The sequence below is a fragment of the Nicotiana attenuata genome, chromosome 7 (assembly GCF_001879085.1).
Source record: "Nicotiana attenuata strain UT chromosome 7, NIATTr2, whole genome shotgun sequence".
NCBI classification, from domain to species: Eukaryota; Viridiplantae; Streptophyta; class Magnoliopsida; order Solanales; family Solanaceae; genus Nicotiana; species Nicotiana attenuata.
The window spans coordinates 68,145,760-68,165,863 of NC_031995.1; the positions used below are offsets into that span (position 1 = coordinate 68,145,760).

General features: G+C 37.8%; 1 protein-coding gene across 1 annotated transcript; it reads right to left on the bottom strand.

Annotated features, from left to right (window-relative positions):
• On the bottom strand, window positions 260–19,745 carry LOC109229257 (ABC transporter B family member 25, mitochondrial). The gene is made up of 20 exons (XM_019394641.1): window positions 19,250–19,745; window positions 18,936–19,151; window positions 18,598–18,784; window positions 18,329–18,390; window positions 17,569–17,612; window positions 15,408–15,510; window positions 15,183–15,290; window positions 14,898–14,981; window positions 14,749–14,809; window positions 13,809–13,954; window positions 13,604–13,720; window positions 12,352–12,437; window positions 7,670–7,758; window positions 7,301–7,356; window positions 6,392–6,472; window positions 6,237–6,302; window positions 6,051–6,143; window positions 3,755–3,819; window positions 2,514–2,649; window positions 260–1,001 (listed from the first exon to the last, which is right to left on the bottom strand). Exons 1-20 carry the CDS (start codon window positions 19,523–19,525, stop codon window positions 861–863), a joined length of 2,217 nt encoding a protein of 738 aa, XP_019250186.1. The 5' UTR covers window positions 19,526–19,745; the 3' UTR covers window positions 260–860.

Genomic DNA, 20,104 nt, shown 5'->3' on the forward strand with positions numbered 1-20,104 from the left:
ACCTTCTCCGAGATATGGAAAGGGGGTTCAGATACAGGCTGGCATTAAAGGAAGCGCTTTTAGCACACACCTAAACAATCGTGTACTTGGGAGCCCCGAGACTTCCTTACAGATACAGACTTTCCGTACTGCCAAGGAAGGAATACACGGAAGCTAGTTTAATTGAGGAAGCCACTTTCTTTAATGTATAACATTCATTTTCAGCTGCAGACAGCAAGACGTTTAGTAGTACAATGTTTAAAATTTAGTTAACGAAACATATTGAATTAAGGCAATGTGAGATGCCTTCCTTTACTAACGGAGTTACCCCACATCAGGGTAAGTGCATATAAGATGTTCGCACAATGTAATGTCTGTTTGTGGGGTTGCACAATGTATAGCATCGACTACAAAGTCCAAAAAATAAATCCTAACAGCAAGCTATGAATCCTATAGTTCATACTCCTTGGCTCTCCAGAAAAATAAAAAATGAACACTGCACTTTAACAGTACATATAATACATAGCTGCTTCCGATTAATCGCAGCTACCACAAACAAAACTAGATGACTCTAGTCTAAAATATAATCGTTGAGACGATTACTTTGACCTGCTCTATCCATGCAAGATGCGTATAAAACAGGAAGTAGGGAGAACCACGAAGCTTGTCGTCTTTATTCATATGAACTAACATGGGGCCTGGCTTCTTTGTCCTACAAATCCTGTCCCACTAGATCAAGGGATTAAATATGGTAAACGAGGGTGAAAGCAGCTCGGAAACTGATATCCTTTATTGGAGTTGAAGAAGTGAGATGATTGGGCCGAATTCGCTGGTGAAGTCAGTAATGTCTTCCCTTTCTTGAAACAACAGGAGGGGAATATTCATGCATTTAACTTGATCGCTGCATCGAGTCCATCAACAGTGTTCTGCTGTGACCAAAGTTGTGCATACCTCCCTGGCCTAGATAGAAGAAACTCATGCGACCCTTGTTCCACCACTTTCCCACTCTCCAAGACTACGATCTGATAATCATGACCACACATTCAATATTTATAATGAACTAGTAAAAAGGTAAGTTAAACTTTACAATCTATTTACCAAAAAAAAACTTTACAATCAAAAGATACAACATTTTGAACCACAGTTGTGGAAAATGCCGACTCAAAGGACCGCATGTTACAGTGTTGTCAAAGGCGAAAAGCTCTAAAAAGCGCTCCAGGTCTATTGAAGCTTTAAGCGCAAAGCGCACTTAAAGTGAGGGCTTAACTAGAAAAAGGCACAATGAAGGAAAAAAAATAAAAATATATTTGTAATTCAAGAACAAACTAACAAATTCATTCATAGTGCTTCCCTTAGCAGCTGATACACCTATTTTCAATTATATTTGTTGTTTAGTGCCACTTGATTCAACAGAGAACTCGTGGGCAATGAGACGCAAGCCTTAGTGCCTTGCCTTACACACTGAAGCTCAACTTAAGCGAGGCGAAGCGCCCTCCTTTTGCTTTACTGAGCTTCAGGGCTTAAGCACACCTTAAATGAGCCTTTGACACCACTGGCATGTTATATTCAACACTTTGCGTTTGTGATATAGTTTTTTTTTTTGTAAGTAATGATATTTTATAAATGGTACAACAGCACTTAGCCTGTGTTAAAATTACAAAGTGTGCAATGCCTCGGTCATATCTAACATGGATTCTACATCGTTTACAAAGGCCATGTTGCACCAAAAAGCTAACAAAGAAATACATTTGTGTTTGTGATATAGTTAAACAGCTTATAACCTATCGTTGCCTATTAATTCTAATAACTTTAAACAAAAAGGACTATGTTCTCAACAATTACACACTAAATATCACTCTGGTTTTGCAAGGTCCAAGAAGAAAAAGGAAATTTTGTAACCACGGTTCTAATGAAATAAGTTAGAAGAGAAAAATTTGTAACAACACAATTCTGGTGAAATTCTGAGAAACATACTACACACCACCCAAAATACCAAGGTAATGCACTCCTTCTATTCCGAATTGGTCATTTTATATCAGTGATCGTCTTATTTATTTAAAGAAATCAAATTTAGCTAATATTCCCCACGTCCTAAAGTTGGTTTCAATTTGAGCTGTGGACTACTACTAAGGTAAGAGTTTGAATGTTACTGTAGCTACGTGAAAGTTGGTAAAAATGTTAACTTATTAAGGAATTAAAATAGTGTACACAATAGGGGAGGGTCCTTAGTTACTTTAAATGTAGAATATTATGAAGTACTAGTGCAGAAAAAAGTCACTATTACGAGAGTGGATATAGTTTTGGGTCAGCCAAAAAAATAAGTAGGTAATGGGACTATCTGATCTGATGCATAGAATACTGAATTTCTTGATGCCCCATCCCTATTGTAATTGTACATCTCAGTAGCACATCTTGTACTCCAATTAATATTCAATTTGATGTGGAGTACAATACTTTAATCGCTGAACTTATCAAGAAATAAGAATATATATTGGAGAACGAGCATTCATGAAATATATTTGCTAGAACCAAACCTCATCACATTGCATAGCTGTAGTTAGCCTATGGGCAATAAAAACTGCAGTCCGATTATCTGCTAGAGACTTCAAAGCACTTAATATTTCTGATTCTGTCGTGCTGTCAAGTGCACTCGTGGCTTCATCACAAAGCCTAAGAGAGAAGGAAAAAAAGGGTGAGAAACAATTCCCTAGAGGAAGAACAAAAGATAAAGAAATTAAATTAATAACAATCCTCTCTCAGTTAATAGATGGTCAGTCAAAGCCTTGCTGCCTGGTTTGAAAATATTAACCTCCAGTTAACACGACAATCAGCCCAGTATTCCCACGTTGAAATAAGGCCTAGAGTCAACGTTAGAATGCTATCAACTCACGATTCTGATAACGGAGTTTTACCGAGCAACTAAAAATAAAAGAAGCACGTTTCATGACACATGAAGCAAATATATGCTCTCGCCTGTCAGTAACACAATATTTATACGTGGATGAAGAAAAAAGTGCACTTTAATGAATGAAGAAAAATGCACGCCAACGAAGATAGGCAGAACCAACCAAAAAGAGACATCTAAATTTTTCATCATGTAAGACATGCTTGAAACAATGGCCTAAACATTGTTACATTCTGGAAAGAGAATGTCATTGATAAACTGTCTCAGCTGTCCGAGCAAAAATTCTCTCCTAACATGACTTCAGTAAGCCAGTATTAAGAGCAGGTAAAATTAAACGCCGGATACAAGTCTGTTAAATGTGTATTATGAAGGTAAAAGTGACATTCTGGGTTAAGCAAAGGAACCGAAAAGAAATGAAGCTGTATTTTTTTATTTATTTTTTTGGGAAAACAAATGAAGCTGTATAGACACCAAGAAAAGAGATGAACAAGGGAAGCACAAATCTTTGTAGCTTCCACCAAATTGTAACCTAAATATCCAAATGAAAAGTAATAAAATCAATATATTTGCTAATTTAATTTGTCTCCAGGAAAAATCTGACTCCAAATGTTCCAGAAACTGTTTCTGACAGTGAAACAGCAGAGTATGACACTTTCCAAAAAGTTCTTATTTGTCTCAAATACCCAATCCTCATAATTGAAATTGATCTTGCTATAACAAATGTTATAATTCCTTAAAGATTCTATAACCTCAAGGTTCTTTTACTTGGAAAGCAAGGACTAATTTATGAGAACATCCAGAAAATGAAGGTTGGTAGCAATCTCTGAGACCACAACTTCTTTATACTAGAAGGGTGACAGGTGAACTTACAATATAGCAGGTGCTTTAAGGAACGCACGCGCTAGTGCAACCCTTTGCTTCTCGCCACCACTTAACTGCAGGAGAAAGACAGAAAAGGAAAGACCTGCCTTTAGTCAGCGGCATATATAACTTTCTCAAAGTAGAAAAGAATTGAAAAGCAAGTTCTGTATATAAAAGAATAAATATTTGGATAGGGAGTGCTATGTAATCCCAAAATGATATCTCATTTATTGTGCTGCACTCCCTATATCAACAATAATACCTCAAGCCCAAGCTAGTTGGGTCAGCTAGATGGACTCAGTATTCATGTCGCTCCAATCAGACTCTTCTCAATCCAATATTCAAAAAGTTAGTTCACTGACACTAGAAGTTTTCTACATCTTCTACTGCATACAAATTTCTGACAAGATTAAAAGACTCCTAGTAGAAATTGGACCTAAAGTAAAGTAAGCATACCCACATGACTACGTCCTGATTCCCACTAATTGGCATCCCCTATACGAATCTTTTCTTCTATTGTCGGCTATTTTTCGCTGAGCTTGTTTGGAATCCAAGAGATTGTAGATCATTTGAAGCAACTTCTTGCACGTGGTTTGATGTCTACCTCATTTTCTTTTGACGCCCTCATTCCACCATGGTTTACACCAATGGACCGGTACATCTGGAGATCGAAGTAGAATATGACAAACCGACTTACTAAAAAAAAAAAGAATATGACAAATCATCTCAAGTGACCTTATCTTTGTCTGATTTTGTACAACCCCACATCTATCTTAACATCAGCATGTTAACCACAAATTCACTCCCATACAACATTGTTGGTCTTTCAACCATTTGATCGAACTTGCCTTTCACTCACTTTGGTAGGTATTCCCCTATCACATAATTTCTGTAGCACTTCTCTGCTTCAACCATCCTATTCTGATTCTATATGCTTCATCTTAATCTGTCATAACATTCTCCTGAAATATCTTTTTTGAGAATATAAACTTGTATATATATTAATAAGAACAAAAAACAGCACGAAAGCAATGCCGAGCTATATTTACAAAAAGAGCAGACCTCAGCTATGTTAACCTAAGGTTACAGAGCACCAATTAAATCTACTAAAGATTCTGCCTCCTCTAAAAGCTATCTTTACTCCAGAAATGAAACAAAAGGAAACAATTCATTTTAATATTCTGTAAGGAGTTGCTTCCTGTCTTCAAAAATTATTGAATTTCTCTCCATCCAGACAATCCATCAAATGCAAGTAGGAACCGATATCCACCATTTCTTCTGTCTCACTATACACCCATTATAATTCCAACACTTCAACAGATCAAAGTGTTTGTTGGCATACTCCATTTAAGGCCCACAATATTAAGGAAAAGTTGCCATAGTTGGTCAGTGACAAGGACAGTGAAGAAACAAATAGCTATTGGTTTCTCTAGCTGTACCACAAAGTGAGCATTTAGAGCATAAACGGAAACCCCTTCTACTCAAGTTTTCTTGTGTTAAACGTGCTTCTCTTGCCACCACCCATGAAAAAACAGATCACCTTGAGAGGTGCCTTAACTTTGCAGATTAAATTTAGATATCCGAGTTTTATCCATTTAGGCACCACAATCCCATCTCATTTCATCTTATTTCACTCTTCTTGTGTTGGTTAAACTTGCAGTCCACATATTCAATCTTACTTCTACTTATCCTGAAACCCTTACTCTTGAGTGACTCCATAGTTTAAGAAAATATCGTCTGCTGTCTGCAGGTAGCATATACCATGAGACCCATCTTGTATATTGTTAGTTAGCTCATCCATAAGTAGATCTAGATAAGCAACTACGAGCTGAACGAAATCCCTGGAATAAACCCTATAATTGTGAAAACTCATTTGTATCTCCTACCACTCTAACACTAATAGTTCCTTCCTGCATACCTGGTTTAGGAGAAAGATCACATCAGAATTCAGAAGTGCAGAATTAGGTGTAATGTCTGGTTTTTAACCCGAAATCTGTGCTGGCAAGTTGCAACTCTAAATAACCAAAAACATTAACTTCAAATCCAAATGGAGAATGTTGACTTGTACTGATAAATCTTTAGCGACAATTAGAAGAAGATCAAATTTTAACCTCCTATCAACACGGATTATCTTAATGAGTGATGCACATGATTTTGCGCCAACTATGACACGATTACTCTTCCATGTCCTGCCTACATGGATAAACTTCAACATGATTACGGAGGGGCAAAGGATAGACCTAAAGGTACCAATACATGCTCCTGCACATAAATAGAGAAAATGGGGGGACTAAAAGGGACTCACCTTAAGTCCACGTTCTCCCACCACTGTAGCATACTTCTGGGGGAATTTCATAATAGTGTCATGGATTGCGGCTTGCCGAGCAGCATTGTACACCTTATTGAAACATTTCATTTGATAACAGGGGAGACTCAGACAATATAGCAACTGAAGGTTGAAATAGAAGCAAATATAAAATTCTCAACAGACCTCCTCCTCAGAGGCAGAGAGCCGTCCATAGTGGATATTGTGAAATATAGTATCATTGAATAGGACCTGGAAAAACAAAGAAATCGTTGTTTTCAACACACGCATTTTACAGGGACCACAATGAATATTAAGCTACATAATTTATGACAACTTACAGTATCCTGGGGAACAACGCCAATAGATTTCCGAAGACTCTCAAGTGTAACCTTCCGAATATCTTGACCATCTATTTTTACCTGCCAAGAGCAAAATGCCACCAAAAAGCTGAAATATCTAACAAGAAAAAGAAAACTTTTGCTTGAGACGTAAATTCACTGTTCCATGTGCAATGATCTACATTTACCTCTTCACTTCTATCTTATGTGTTCTAATATTTCAACCACGTAAACATGCAGCAAAACAGGATCAACATAATTCTATGTGGAATACGACAAAATCCAGTCCCCTGCTAATGTTAACTTACAAGGGTGCATAAACTTGGAAATTCGGCTTCCACAGCACATGAATTTGCAAAGCTCCTTATGAACAGTTAATGAGATCGCAACCTAAACATTGTCCAGATTCCTTCTTACAAATATATTCTTTAAATTATACTCCTTTCGTATTTCCATCGCAATAAAACTCCCTATTCAGCAGTTTGACAAACATTGCAAAGAGAATTCAGCCAATGATTGGTCAACAACATACGGATTGTAGTTTTTGTCAGTCAGTCTTCTCTTTAAGCAAATGCGAAATACCAGTTTCATCATCATGCATGCCACTTAAGGCCTTTTTGACTGTTATTAATGATTAAAAAGTGATCATGAAATAATTGAAAAATTAATCATTTTCAGGAAAACATTACCAGGAAATTGATCCAAATTTATTGTTCTACAGCAAAGAAGTGCACCGTGACAGACCACATAAATTGCTAAGGCAAACAATCCAAGTTTAATATGATAAGACACACCATAAAGCTCTCAAACATTGTGATGAAAAGCAGGCCCAAGCAATATGATTTGGCCGCTAGTAAGTTGTAACTGAGCATATGTAGATAAGTAATATCCCACAATGAGTAATCTTACATTTCCAGAATGGGCGTCGAAGAATCTGAAGAGCAATCTAAGAATGGTTGATTTGCCTGTAATAGAAAGTAATATGCGGATCAGGGCTCGTAAAAAAGCATAAACAATGAGATTGCACGTAATCAAAGGTTCTACACAAACTTAAAATAATCTAGGAGATCCACACTTGAAAATCCATAATGACCTCTTAAAAAGGTTGTATATTTCAGTCAGCTAAGAGGCACCTTATATTGGTCGGGATTTGGGGTAGGCCCATATTTAGATTGCAAGAATATGGACAGTCGCTAGATTAGAGAAAAATTAAGTCCAAAATAAATAAATAAAACTGAAAAGTTGAAACAGAATAAGGAACAATTACTGAAACCATACCACTACCACTCGTTCCTACAATAGCTACACTTTTTCCAGCTGGCACAGTAAAAGAAATCCCGTCTAGAATCTTCCTTTCCATCAAATAACTATGAAAAAATGAAAAGAACAAGGATCAACAAGCACATTCACTAGTCCATTAGGTGGAACAGTAGAGAAAGCAAGCATATCTACTTCAAGCAAATATAATCATGATGAGTTGCAGTTCAAATGAAGAGCAGCAGCTGTACATCAACCTAACTACCGAAGCTGCAGAACCTAAAGAGCTCTGGAAATCTCCTACTTCCAAAGTACCTGGAAAGCATTTTTTTGAGAAAAACGTACTTGGAAAGCATTAAATATGTCACATCAGCATTGCTACCTAGGAAGATTTGTAACAAGCTCATAACACATGCTTTGCTTTAGGATGGATATGTGACAAGAAATTAAAAAGCTCAAAAGCCCTGACATGGAAGTGCTTATATGGGCAGAAACAGAATGATCATTGACTATGAGATAGAAGAATTAGCATCTTTTCCCCTGTGCAATATCTTAGATAAATCAAAGGAATTTCATTAATACCAGACAAGATGGTGTCTGAAAATATGTAAAAAAAATGAGTGATTCAACCTCAGTTAGCTAATAAGTTATCCTAATAACCTATACAAGTAGGGATCTTCTATTTACATCTAATGAATATGTGAAATAAGAAACCTTTTCAAACCGTTCATATCCCTTTCATTCTCATGGAACAAGCTTCTGTCCTGTCATTCAACACTGTACAAAAATAACAGGACATCATCCTCCTCCACGTAGCACTCCACTCTCCCCTCAATTTGCATTGTCTCCAAGTGAAGTGCATCAAGGACGAGGACGGCAGAGTTTTGTTGGATGAGGCACTCATTCGACGTAGATGGCAGACTTGCTTCCATAAACTCTTGAGCGAAAGGGGGGATAGGAACATTGAGCTAGGCGACTTAGAACACTCTCGCTGTCGTCGGGACTTTTGGGTATTATAGGCGTATAAGAGCCGAGGAGGTTGAGGGGGCTATGCGTAAGATGAGCAGGGGGAGAGCGATCGGCCCTGACGAGATTCCGGTGGAATTTTGGAAGAGCGCGAGTAAGGCGGGCTTGGAGTGGCTCACTGGGTTATTTAATGTCTTTTTAGGACGAAGAAGATGCCTGAAGAATGAACAAGGGTGACATCCAAAGTTGTAACAACTATCGAGGCATCAAGTTACTAAGCCATACTATGAAAGTCTGGAGAGGGTGGTGGATCTGAGGTTGAGGAGGATTGTGGATATTTTTGAAAACCAGTTTGGACTTATGCCAGGACATTCGACTATGGAAGTTATTCATCTTGTTAGGAGGTTGATGGAACAGTATAGAGAGAGGAAGAGGGATTTACATATGGTATTCATCGATTTAGAGAAGCTTACGATAAAGTGCCAAGGGAGGTTCTGTTGGAGATGTTTGGAGGCTAGAGGTGTTCCTGTTGCTTACATTAGGGTTATTTAAGGACATGTATGATGGAGCTAAGACTCGAGTGAGGACCGTGGGAGGGGACTCGGAACACTTCCTAGTTATGATGGGTTGCACCAGGGGTCTGCCCTCAGTCCATTTCTCTTTGCCTTGGCGATCGACGCGCTGACGTGCCACATACAAGGAGAGGTGCCGCGGTACAAGTTATTTGCAGATGACATTGTTCTGATTGACGAGACGCGAGGCAGTGTTAACAGGAGGTTAGAGATTTGGAGGCAGATCCTGGAGTCTAAAGGTTTCAAGTTGAGTAAGACCAAGATAGAATACCTGGAGTGCAAGTTCAGTGGGACGACTCAGGTTGTGGACGAAGAAGTGAAGCTTGGTTCTCAAGTCATCCTAGTAGATAGAGTTTAAAACCTTGGGTCAGTTATACAAGGGAATGGAGAGATCGACAAGGATATTACATATCGTATTATGGATGAAATGGAGGCTCGCTTCAGGTGTTATGTGTGATAAGAATGTGCCACCTAAACTTAAATGTAAGTTTTATAGAGCGGTAATCAGACCGACTATGTTATATGGGACGGAGTGTTGGCCAGTCAAAGAACTTCTATGTCCAAAAAATGAAGCTGGCTGAAATGAGTATATTGAGATGGATGTGCGGGCATATCAGGCTAGATAGAATTAGAAATGAAATTATTCGGGACAAGGTGTGCGTGGCCCCTGTGGAGGACAAGATGCGGGAGGCGAGACTTAGATGGTTCGGGCATGTGAAGGGGAGAGGCACAGATGCACCGGTGAGGAGGTGTGAGAGGTTGGCCTTGGAGAATGAGGGGTAGAGGTTGGCCGAAAAAGTATTGGGGAGAGGTGATTAGGTAAGATATGGCGTTGCTCAAGCTCACTAAGGACATGACCATGGACAAGGTGTGGAGGTTGAGAATAAAGGTAAAGGGTTAGGATAGGTCGCCTAGCGTTGTCCTTGTCTGTAACAGTAGCTTTAGTACATGAGTTAGCGTTATTTATTGTATTCCTTGATTTCTGTGATTACTTGTCATTGCTTTCGTTTCGGCCTTCTGATTATAATACTCAGTTTTCGTTTTGTATCTTTGTATTTTTGCTTCGGTATTCTAATTGGTGTGTTTGCTGAGCCGAGGGTCTTTAACAGCCTCAAGAAGGCAGGGGTAACGTCTGCTTACATACTACCCTCCCCAGACCCCGCTTGTGGGATTACACTAGGTACGTTGTTGTTGTACTCTTTTCTGGTGTTTTATTGCCTACATCTTTTATGACACCTCTTCCTTCTCCGCTTCCTCCATTAACTCCATGTAGCATGATTTTAAGCAAAACAATTTTCATCCCTATACCCTCCATTACATCTTGTCCTACTTCTAGCACTTAATATTTCATGCAACTCCCAGGTCCTCTTCCAAACAACCCACCAGCACGGCCTCATTATTTGCCAACTTATAAGCCCATGGACAGGTCTACTCTGGACTAGTATTCCTGCACCATAATTCCTTCCCAAAGCAAACTCTTGTGCTATTACCACCACGAACCCAACATGTTCCACTAACATATTTCTGCCTTTAATAATCCCCATCCATACACTTACCCTACGCACTCCGTGTTTCACTCTGAGAACCAGCCATTATTAACCATGCTATATTTGGAATCATTACCTTTACTATATAACATTTTCCCCATGGGGGAATCTCCATAACCATTTTCTTCAACTTTACATTAAAGGGTAGAAATTCTCTATTGGTGTTACATGTACAAGTTGATGGGAGAGGATGCAAATCACCTATTGGTGCACAACCAAGTAGTGAATAAACCATTTTCTTCAACTTTACATTAAAAGGTAGAAATTCTCTATTGGTGTTACATGTACAAGTTGATGGGAGAGGACGCAAATCACCTATTGGTGCACAACCAAGTAGTGAATAAGCCATGGTGGAAGCAGTGGTGATGTCAGCACTTCACCTATGGTTAAGGATGTCATGTTGTAGGAAAAGAAAATCAGTTGGGCATTCAGATGTAGGAAAAGAAAATGGCGGGCACAAAATGTAGCACCACTCACACTTCGAGAGAGAAACAAGAGAGCTTTTGAGGGAGCCAAAAATACCTTTATACAAATAAGGGCAAATTTTTGTTTCTTTTACACTTTTGGAGCACCCACGAGATGCCAGTCAGTATAGATGAACGGGTCTCTTTATACAGAACTTGATATTTGTATAGATTCTCTACCACTTGTATCGACTTACCCCACTATATCAATAAGATTATTACCTTGTCAAAAAGAGAAATACACCGTATTCGTAAGCTCCCTTCTGTCAACAGAAATGCAATTCTCCTCCAATCTACCAAATAGAAATTCTATTCCCCCTCCTTTCTTCCTACAAGAAATCCCTTGGCATCTACTCTTGTCTAACCGAAATGGCTCTAGGCATGCAAAACAGAGACATAAAATTAGTGGGGATGTTAGATAAGTTGACTTAATCAACATGACATTGATATGAGGGGTATGATACTGCTCTTTACCCCAAAAAATAAGGTGTATGATACTGTCAAAAGCACTTGTTTCCTAAGAGAAGCTACAAGCAAACATCAGATGAACTATATCATAAATAAGATGAGTAAGAATAAGTCCAACCACAAGTAGCCTCAAACGCAAACTGCAATAACCGACAAGCAAGAGTGCTAAGCTAACATGTGACAATATTTCTTTTTCTTTTAATGACCAAGAAATCCATTGGGCAAACCCTTAGGAACAACCACAGCCTTCGCAACTCGGGGACAATGGGCCGCCCCTCTACCCTTCTCCACTTATATACCAGGCTTAGTTCATGTAGGGTTCGAATCAGAAGTCCTTCAACCTTTGCCACTTGAACTGAGACCTTGGGCAACATGTGACAATTTCATTGCAGGCGCAAATTGATAAAATTCAACTATGTCACCAGTCTAACACTGAAGCTTAGTTCTAAATATACATCTCCAGGGGTTAAATATATAATTTTCTTAAACAGAGTATACCTTCTCACAGTACATCAGAGATCACCACACCAGAATGTTTGATAATGTTTTTCTACCTATCTAAATATATATAGAATGTGAACAAACTGATGATTGAGTGAAAACATCGCTTAAGGAAAAGTACAACCAATCGAATAACCCATATATCATTTAGCAAATAACAAAAGAAGAAAGAATTTGATATGCACCTGAAGTGAACATTCTCAAATTGAATGCTACCACCACTTAACTTAAGAGGTTTTGCATCGTTTGCATCTCTGATTTGAGCTCTTTCCTGTACACATTATTCAAAGATCTGCTCAAAACAATTCTACATATGCACAAGACATATAGAATATGCGCGCAATGTATTACTATCACATAAATGAATAAATATAGCAGAAAAAATGGTTCCTCCATGAGTGTCTGATGTATTTATGGTGGTCATTCTTTTCAATGCTTATGAAATGATGGTTCAGTTTTGCAAGGATGTGATATGTCAGGAGTAAATGTGTTCGTGGCCAAACCAACACTTCTGTATCATCAAGGTCTACTATCAGAGTGATACTAACAGTGCAACGGATAAAGAGATATGTAGATAGATGTTTGGAGACTAAACGTTTAACAATTGCGTCCATGGAGACTTTGGCAAATGGAGCTTCTCTTGATTTATCAAAAAGAATACTGAACAAGATAATGATCAATGCAAAAGAAGGGCATTAGTGCACCAATCCTTGTTGACCAACAATTGCTTCCTAAACAAGCTGATAATAATCCTAATATATTACAAGTGGACATATCTGATAATTCAGAACATACTAATCCCCTCAGAATACGACGACATTTATCATTTCGATCAGTAGCTATGCAACTTAATTTTTAAAAAAAAAAGATAACTTCATTTTATAGCAACTTCCATTTTATTCTGAAAGTGATGAAATTATGCTAGGCCTCGAGAGATCATGCTCTTTCAACATTTCGAGCTACTCAAGTTCAAGAAGAATATCATCAGTCAGCCAGGAAAAAACACAAGAGAGAGACAGGATTTATCACAGCAAGACTGGACGAAATAGAAGAGAAGATAACGGTTGGTACACAAAATACAAGAAGGACCAAGAAGAAATTACTCCAGAAAAGAGCCAACTTTATCATCATTCAGATCCTATCCTGACTGGGTAAGAAAATTATGATGTTTGTATGTCCAATTCTCTTAACCTGCCAATATAAAGAAGCCTGACCCCCAGACGCACAATTTCTCATGATATGAACTTAGGAAGCAAGAGCACAACATTCTAGAGGCATCATCTGGACCACAAATCTTACAACATTTGCAGATTATTTTTCCACTACAAAGTTTGATGTTACTTGACTAACTGTTTCCTCTATAATCTTTTACATAACACAAAAGTATTTAGCAAGTGAAACAAAACAATGAATGATATCATGGAAGCTCACTGATACCTCTAGCAACTGAAACATTGATTTCATGTCCACTAGACTTTGGATGGTTTCACGATATACGCTACCAAGGAAATTCAGCGGAAGAGAGAGCTGGAACAGCAGCCCATTTACCATGACCTATCAAAATAGTAATGTTTCTTATTAGAGTGCTAGCACTGCAGAGAAAATAATCACTCAGCTAAAACAATTGGAGAAAAAGTTCTACCAAGTCACCAACAGTCATGACGCCATTCATAATCCCATTAGAACATAAAACCATGGCAGCTGAGAGAGCTATGCTGAATATTGCATTTTGCCCAAAGTTTAACATTGCCAAACTGCGTTGTGTCTTTAAGGCAGCATCTTCATATCCTGGAGACAACCACATAATATCATGATTGCTTATTCAGAAAAAAGAAAATGGGGAGGAACAACACAACATCAAAGTTTTGTATGTCAAAAGCTGACAAATAGTTTTTTAACCACTGGGAGAAAGCACATATTCTTCTGCCACCTCATTGCTAGATCCCGGAGCAAAGTGGGTACACTCACAGTAAAGTGAACCCATGTTTTTCTTTTTCTGATAAGGTGAAGCAAACCCATGTTATGTTGAAGGGAAGCCATATAAACATGGTACCGCCACTCTGCGAAACTTAATAAAGCACAATGATTTCTGTTTTCTTTATCATGAAACTCTAATCATTCTCAAATTCAATGATTTCTCCTGAAATTTACTTTTAGACTAATCGCCAACAAACCATGTTGTGTCATTCTTACCAGTATTGCTAGTAGTATTCTTGTATTTCTTATTTTTAGATCTTTGTTATTACACGTAGTGTCTTTGTTTTTTTTCCTTGTTGTTATTGTTGGTTGCTTCTTGTTTAGTGTTTCTTAAGTCGAGGGTCTATCGGAAACAACCTCTCTACCTTCACAAGGTAGGGGTAAGGTCTATGTAAACACTACCCTCCCCAGACCCCACTGGTGGAATTACACTGGGTTTGTTGTTGTTGTTGTTGTTGTACTAATTACCAGCAAAACTGTGCTAAACGTTATCACAGTTGGTGCAATCTGATTCACCCAACGTATACACAACTTACACCATAAATTAAGAGCACAGAAGAGCTTAAGAAATGACAAAAGAAAAGTCATAAGGCAATACGACTTACTCTTTAAAAAGTGATCATACTTCTCAGCTTCATAGACCTCATTGTTGAAGTACTTAACAGTCTGGAAAAAAATGATGAGGGCCAGCACAATCAAGTGTATTGCACATAAACAGATAAGCTAATCTTGGTATAAAGGAACACAAGCTTACCTCATAATTGATAAGAGAATCTATTGCTCTTGTGCTTGCATCATTATCGGCTTTATTCATCTCCTTCCTAAACTTAGTTCGCCACTGCAAGATACAAATTAAGAGGAACTTTGAAACAAAAGACTTGAGAGCTGGACTCACTAAAAGTTACTGATATATCAGCTATCACTTAGCTGCCACTGCCAGTATGACAAATGAACAACTCAAAGAGGAAGAACGGCATGAAACCCAAAATAACAGACAATGCCAAGACAAAGAATAGATGGGTTTCAGCAAGTAGATAACCTGGGTAATACTCAAGGTGAAGGCAATATATGCAGCCACTGACAGTGAAGTGATCCATGCAAAGGGTGCTCCAAACTTGTATGCAAGTATACCTGATACCATGGATATCTGAAAGGGTTCATGTTAATGTAGTTGGAGTAATACTTAAAAGCAACATAACTAAGTAGGACTTTTTTCATCAAACAAAAAACTGCCTTGAATGATGGAATGAATAAATTTATATACCTCTAATATTGTCGGGAAAACATTGAATACCATGGATGAAAGAATAAAATTGATAGCTCGGCTACCACGGTCAATAATCCGATTAAGACCACCTGTTTCTCGACTGCAAGATGCAAGAAGAATATAAAAATAACTGTATCACACTCAAGCAAACCACCTTCTCAATATCACAGCTGATGGCATAAAATTTTAACTAGAATAGCATCAAAAGAAAGTATAAACAATCTCAGCCATAAGCATCTTATTTGGGTGACATGTGGCACCATTCACCTGCATCCTTTGCATCAGGAAAGACTAAATCGATATATAACAAAGCCACAAACAGAGGAAGCCTGACATAGAATTGAACAGAACCAAGTCCACAGGATAAATAATCAAAAGGGTATGGCTTTTTTTTTTTTTTTTGACAAGGTAAATTGTATTAATCAAAAGGGAGAAAACTCCCGTATACAAGAAGTATACCAAAAAGTAGAGAATTTACATCAGATGGGTATGGCTTATTTAATTCAGTGTTCGAAGGAAACACATTATTGAGACTGAAAAGGCTAAACTGAATTAGTTTATCCACGCAGACTTTGATCTTGAACAAAGTTCAATTAGTTCGCAAGCAAGGGACATGCCGAACACTACCTTTCAAACTAAGTCCAAGGCGAGGACCCTTTAATTGAAAATGCTTTCCATCGTCAGCAAGTGGCGGCCGACAAGGACCCTTTCCCTAAATATCTTGGGAAGCGAAGAGGGTAGATTTGAAACTCATTCAGTAATCTTCTCCTAAAGGTAGGCATTTTCAAGGATGTAGGTGCTTATTGTAAGCTAAAGTTACTCCGACTCGGGTGTGGGTGTCCGATACGGGTATGGATCTAGAGGTCAGATCCTTCATAATATAAATTTTCAGATTTGGGGGTACAGATTCAGGTGTGGATAAGGGTGCGAGCATTCGGGTAAAAATAATTCAAATGTCTAAAAATAAAGTTATAAAAATATGTCCAAATTATGAGAAATCATGCGGAAAACATACAAACTATTCCGAGAAGATATTGATAAAGAGGAGAATTCGAAAAGAGATAAAAGGAAATGGACTGACATAGAAATTTCTATACACAAGGTATTCTATTTTCTTCAACTTCACTCTAGCTTTGTTTTGATTTAGAAATCATTGTATATGTCCTAAATTTCTCCGTCAATTTTTTATCAAAGTACTCAAAATCGGTTGACCAAATCCAGTACACATCCCACACCCACACCCACATCGTGTCGACACGGGTGCGCCACCGAAAGTGAAGAGTCCGAGCAACGTAGAGTGAAAGTCATTATAAGAATGAGCTTTTTTTAGCATAGCCTTGGAATACATTGTTCCCACTGCTGGTTGGACAGCAAATTACATTTATCTCATGATATATTCGCCTCTCCTTTTGTTGAACTTTTTGGTGTCTTTGAAGCTACAATGTGATACGGGAAACGGCGCAGCTTGAGGCCTAATATTCCATTGTTGGCACCATAAATTCTACAATAGATCGTTAAATCTTGTATTAACTGCACAGGAATTGGCTTTAGTATCCTTAGTTATCCAATTAGCCTTATTAGATACTCTTATGCTAGTAGGAAATTTAAAGAACTTCTTATATTTCCATTTTTATCTTTAGTTTGTATAATATTTGACCTGAGATCAATTTAAATGGGGAACATGACCCCAACTCATTTGGCTTAGTTGTTATTGTATCCTTAATTGTCCTATTAATATTCCAAGTAACTGGGTTTCTGGTTTCCTGCAGCTGCACAATATACCACACAGAAAAAAGAACTACATGATTATTTCCACTTTTAAAAGATAGAGTCGAAGTGTAGACATAAACAGTACAGACTGATCTTAACTTTTTGCAGCAGGTAAAGGCAGAGATGAGGTATCTTTCTTCCAGAGACAAGAGAGATGTTGTATTGCAGCTTCTAATCATTTTTTAGATCCAATAATTCAGCTATTCCTCCTATCTTAAAGACGAGTCACATGAGAGAATGGGGGATTTAAAGCATAATGGGAGAGAGAAGAAAGGTCTGGCAAATGCTACATCTGAGGCAATGCACTAATAAAGTCACATAATTAACTTCTTGCAAGAGAATAGAATATGCATAATCAAGAGGTTTAAAAGGGTGTTTCAAGAAATACCTAAGGTGATATTGCAGGTCAAGTTCATGCAAATGCGAAAAGACCTGCATACATTAGGGCCTGTTATGTACGTCGGCATATTAAAATGGAAGAATTAAGTTCAGTCAAAATGTGAATTAATCAAAACTCATGCAAAGCACAAAGACAACTGAAAATGCGAACTATCCACATTGATTGATGTCAAATGGAAGGTGAGCATAATATTTAGCTGAACATACTAGATGGTGACTCATCAAAGGCGACACCATCTTTTTAATATAGTAATTAAACGCAATCTGGAGTTTGTACAAGGAACTTGGACATACTCAGAATTTTTTTCAAAGCAATGGATAAGTACTGCATTTTTTACACAAACATCCAATATGAACGGTCTCTAACAGACAGTGACATAGACCAAGATTCACCTTTCATTGAGAGCCCAACTTTGGACAAATGTGTGAGTTATTATTGTGATAGCAGTTCATTGATAGAGCCCATTGTAGACACAGACAATGCAGTGCAAGCACCTTAGTATCTCACACATCTGTCCAAGATAATAGTGTAGAGTGTAGACCATCTTCCAATAAGCATATCATCTACATTTATTTGAATCTTGGGTCAATACCCCCATGAATTTACCCTCCATTCCTTCGGAATTCTCTTAAGTTCACGAGCGTGAATTACCCAAGAAAATCTAGAAATGATGTGGTTCCTATCATTGATCACTAATCTAAAAAGACCCACAGGAAAAAAAGCTGGCAAAACAAACTCTGCTCTGTACCTTCCGTGAAACAGACCGGATAGTGCGGAGCGCCACCTTTGAGAAAATTGCAGTTCGCAATTCTGCAACACAAAAGAATGATAAAGGCATTTAGAAAAATAAATAAAGAGCAAAAAAGTAAAGGACTTGCTGATGAGGAAAAGGAAATAAATGTCTGTCATCCATTTATGAGTGAAAAAGAATATCTTTTACTGAAAAGAAAGAACAAAAGTCTAGTAACTCTGAAACTCAAGACAAGCACAAGCAATTACTTCATAGGTGTGAAGTACCGTTGAAAGCAGATGCCCCTGATCGTGCAATACCATATCCAATCAAAACCGCGGCAGGACTAACAAAAAGAGCTAAAGCAGTAGAGTTGGCAGCAGTAAACTCAGCAAGAGCATTAGCATTGCCAGTTGCTGTTGTCAACCAATCAACAGCAAGCTTAAACAAGAATGGCACTTGAACATTCACAACCTGTGGCATGAAAATGCAGAAAAGTCACCACTGTGCATTGAATCAAAATCCACCTTTGCATATAACACACATTTTTTAGCTATGTCCACATAATGCCTTCTAAATAAACAAATGAAAAACACGACTTGAAGAAAAAAGACTGCTCTCTCACCTTTGCACCAACAAGTAAAGTCAAGGCAGCAATGACCCGGAAGCGGAACTCATAATTATCCTTCATCCACAAGTATTTCGCCAGAGTGCTAATAATTTTCGCATCAGATATTTGATCACTTTTTGCCGCAATCCCAGTTTCATCTTTCTTCACTACAGGCTTTTTGCCATCACTTGAAGATGTTGAAAACATAGCATGCCCATTTGGCATCTCATCCTTTTAACCCCCAAAAAATAGTCAACGATCAACACAAACAACAACAAAAAAAAAAAAAAGAGAGAGAGACCACAGTTAAAACTAAAAGTAAAGCTTACAGGGTCATTAGGGTTTTTGGCAGGGAAATCAGAAACGAAAGCCTTGATTTGTCTGAAGCCAGTAGAAGATGTTCTAGAAGAATCCCACAGGTTTCTATTAGTTGAGAGATGTCTTGTACTGATGCGATATTGATGATGGAGATAATTTTTGGGTTTTAGTGCTTGTGAATGTAAAGAAGGGCGAGAAGGGATGTAATTCAAAATCATGGTTTCTGCTTTCTGGAGCAAGAATTCCCCAGCCCTACTAAAACACCTCGAACAAATACTCCCCTGCATTTTTGTACTACAACTATCTTATTATAAGATGAGAGCCTAGCTCAGGAGTTGAAGAAGATAAGAAGTATGTGACTCTCCGATTATTGCTAAGATGAAAAGTCGCCGCCGTCACGACACGGCTGAGGTGAGGGTGGCAAGCGTTAGTTATGGTGGCCTCTTTATTTTTTTACTCCATTTGATTAGATTCTAACACTACGTGTGTCGATTAGCCATTTTTGGAAATTTTGTATGTTCTCTCCAAATATAGCTAGCAGTTCTTTTTTTTTTCAACGTCAGTTTATTTTTGCTTTTGCTTTAATTGATTTTTTTGGTTATTTTTAGGCATGGTAAGAAATTCATCTTTTAATATTAATAAATAATAAAATTGATCATATTAACTTTAATTTGTTCATTAAAAATATAAGAAAGTTAGAAAATTTTCTTAAAATACGTATACTTTTTGAATCCCATGTCGATTTAGCTAAAGAAAAAGTTAAACACGATGAAAACAAAGATCCTAGTTGCAATTAAGGCCTAAAATCATATAAATATACCTATATTAAGTATGATGTTTGTTTGAATCTACTTTATTTTACGGAA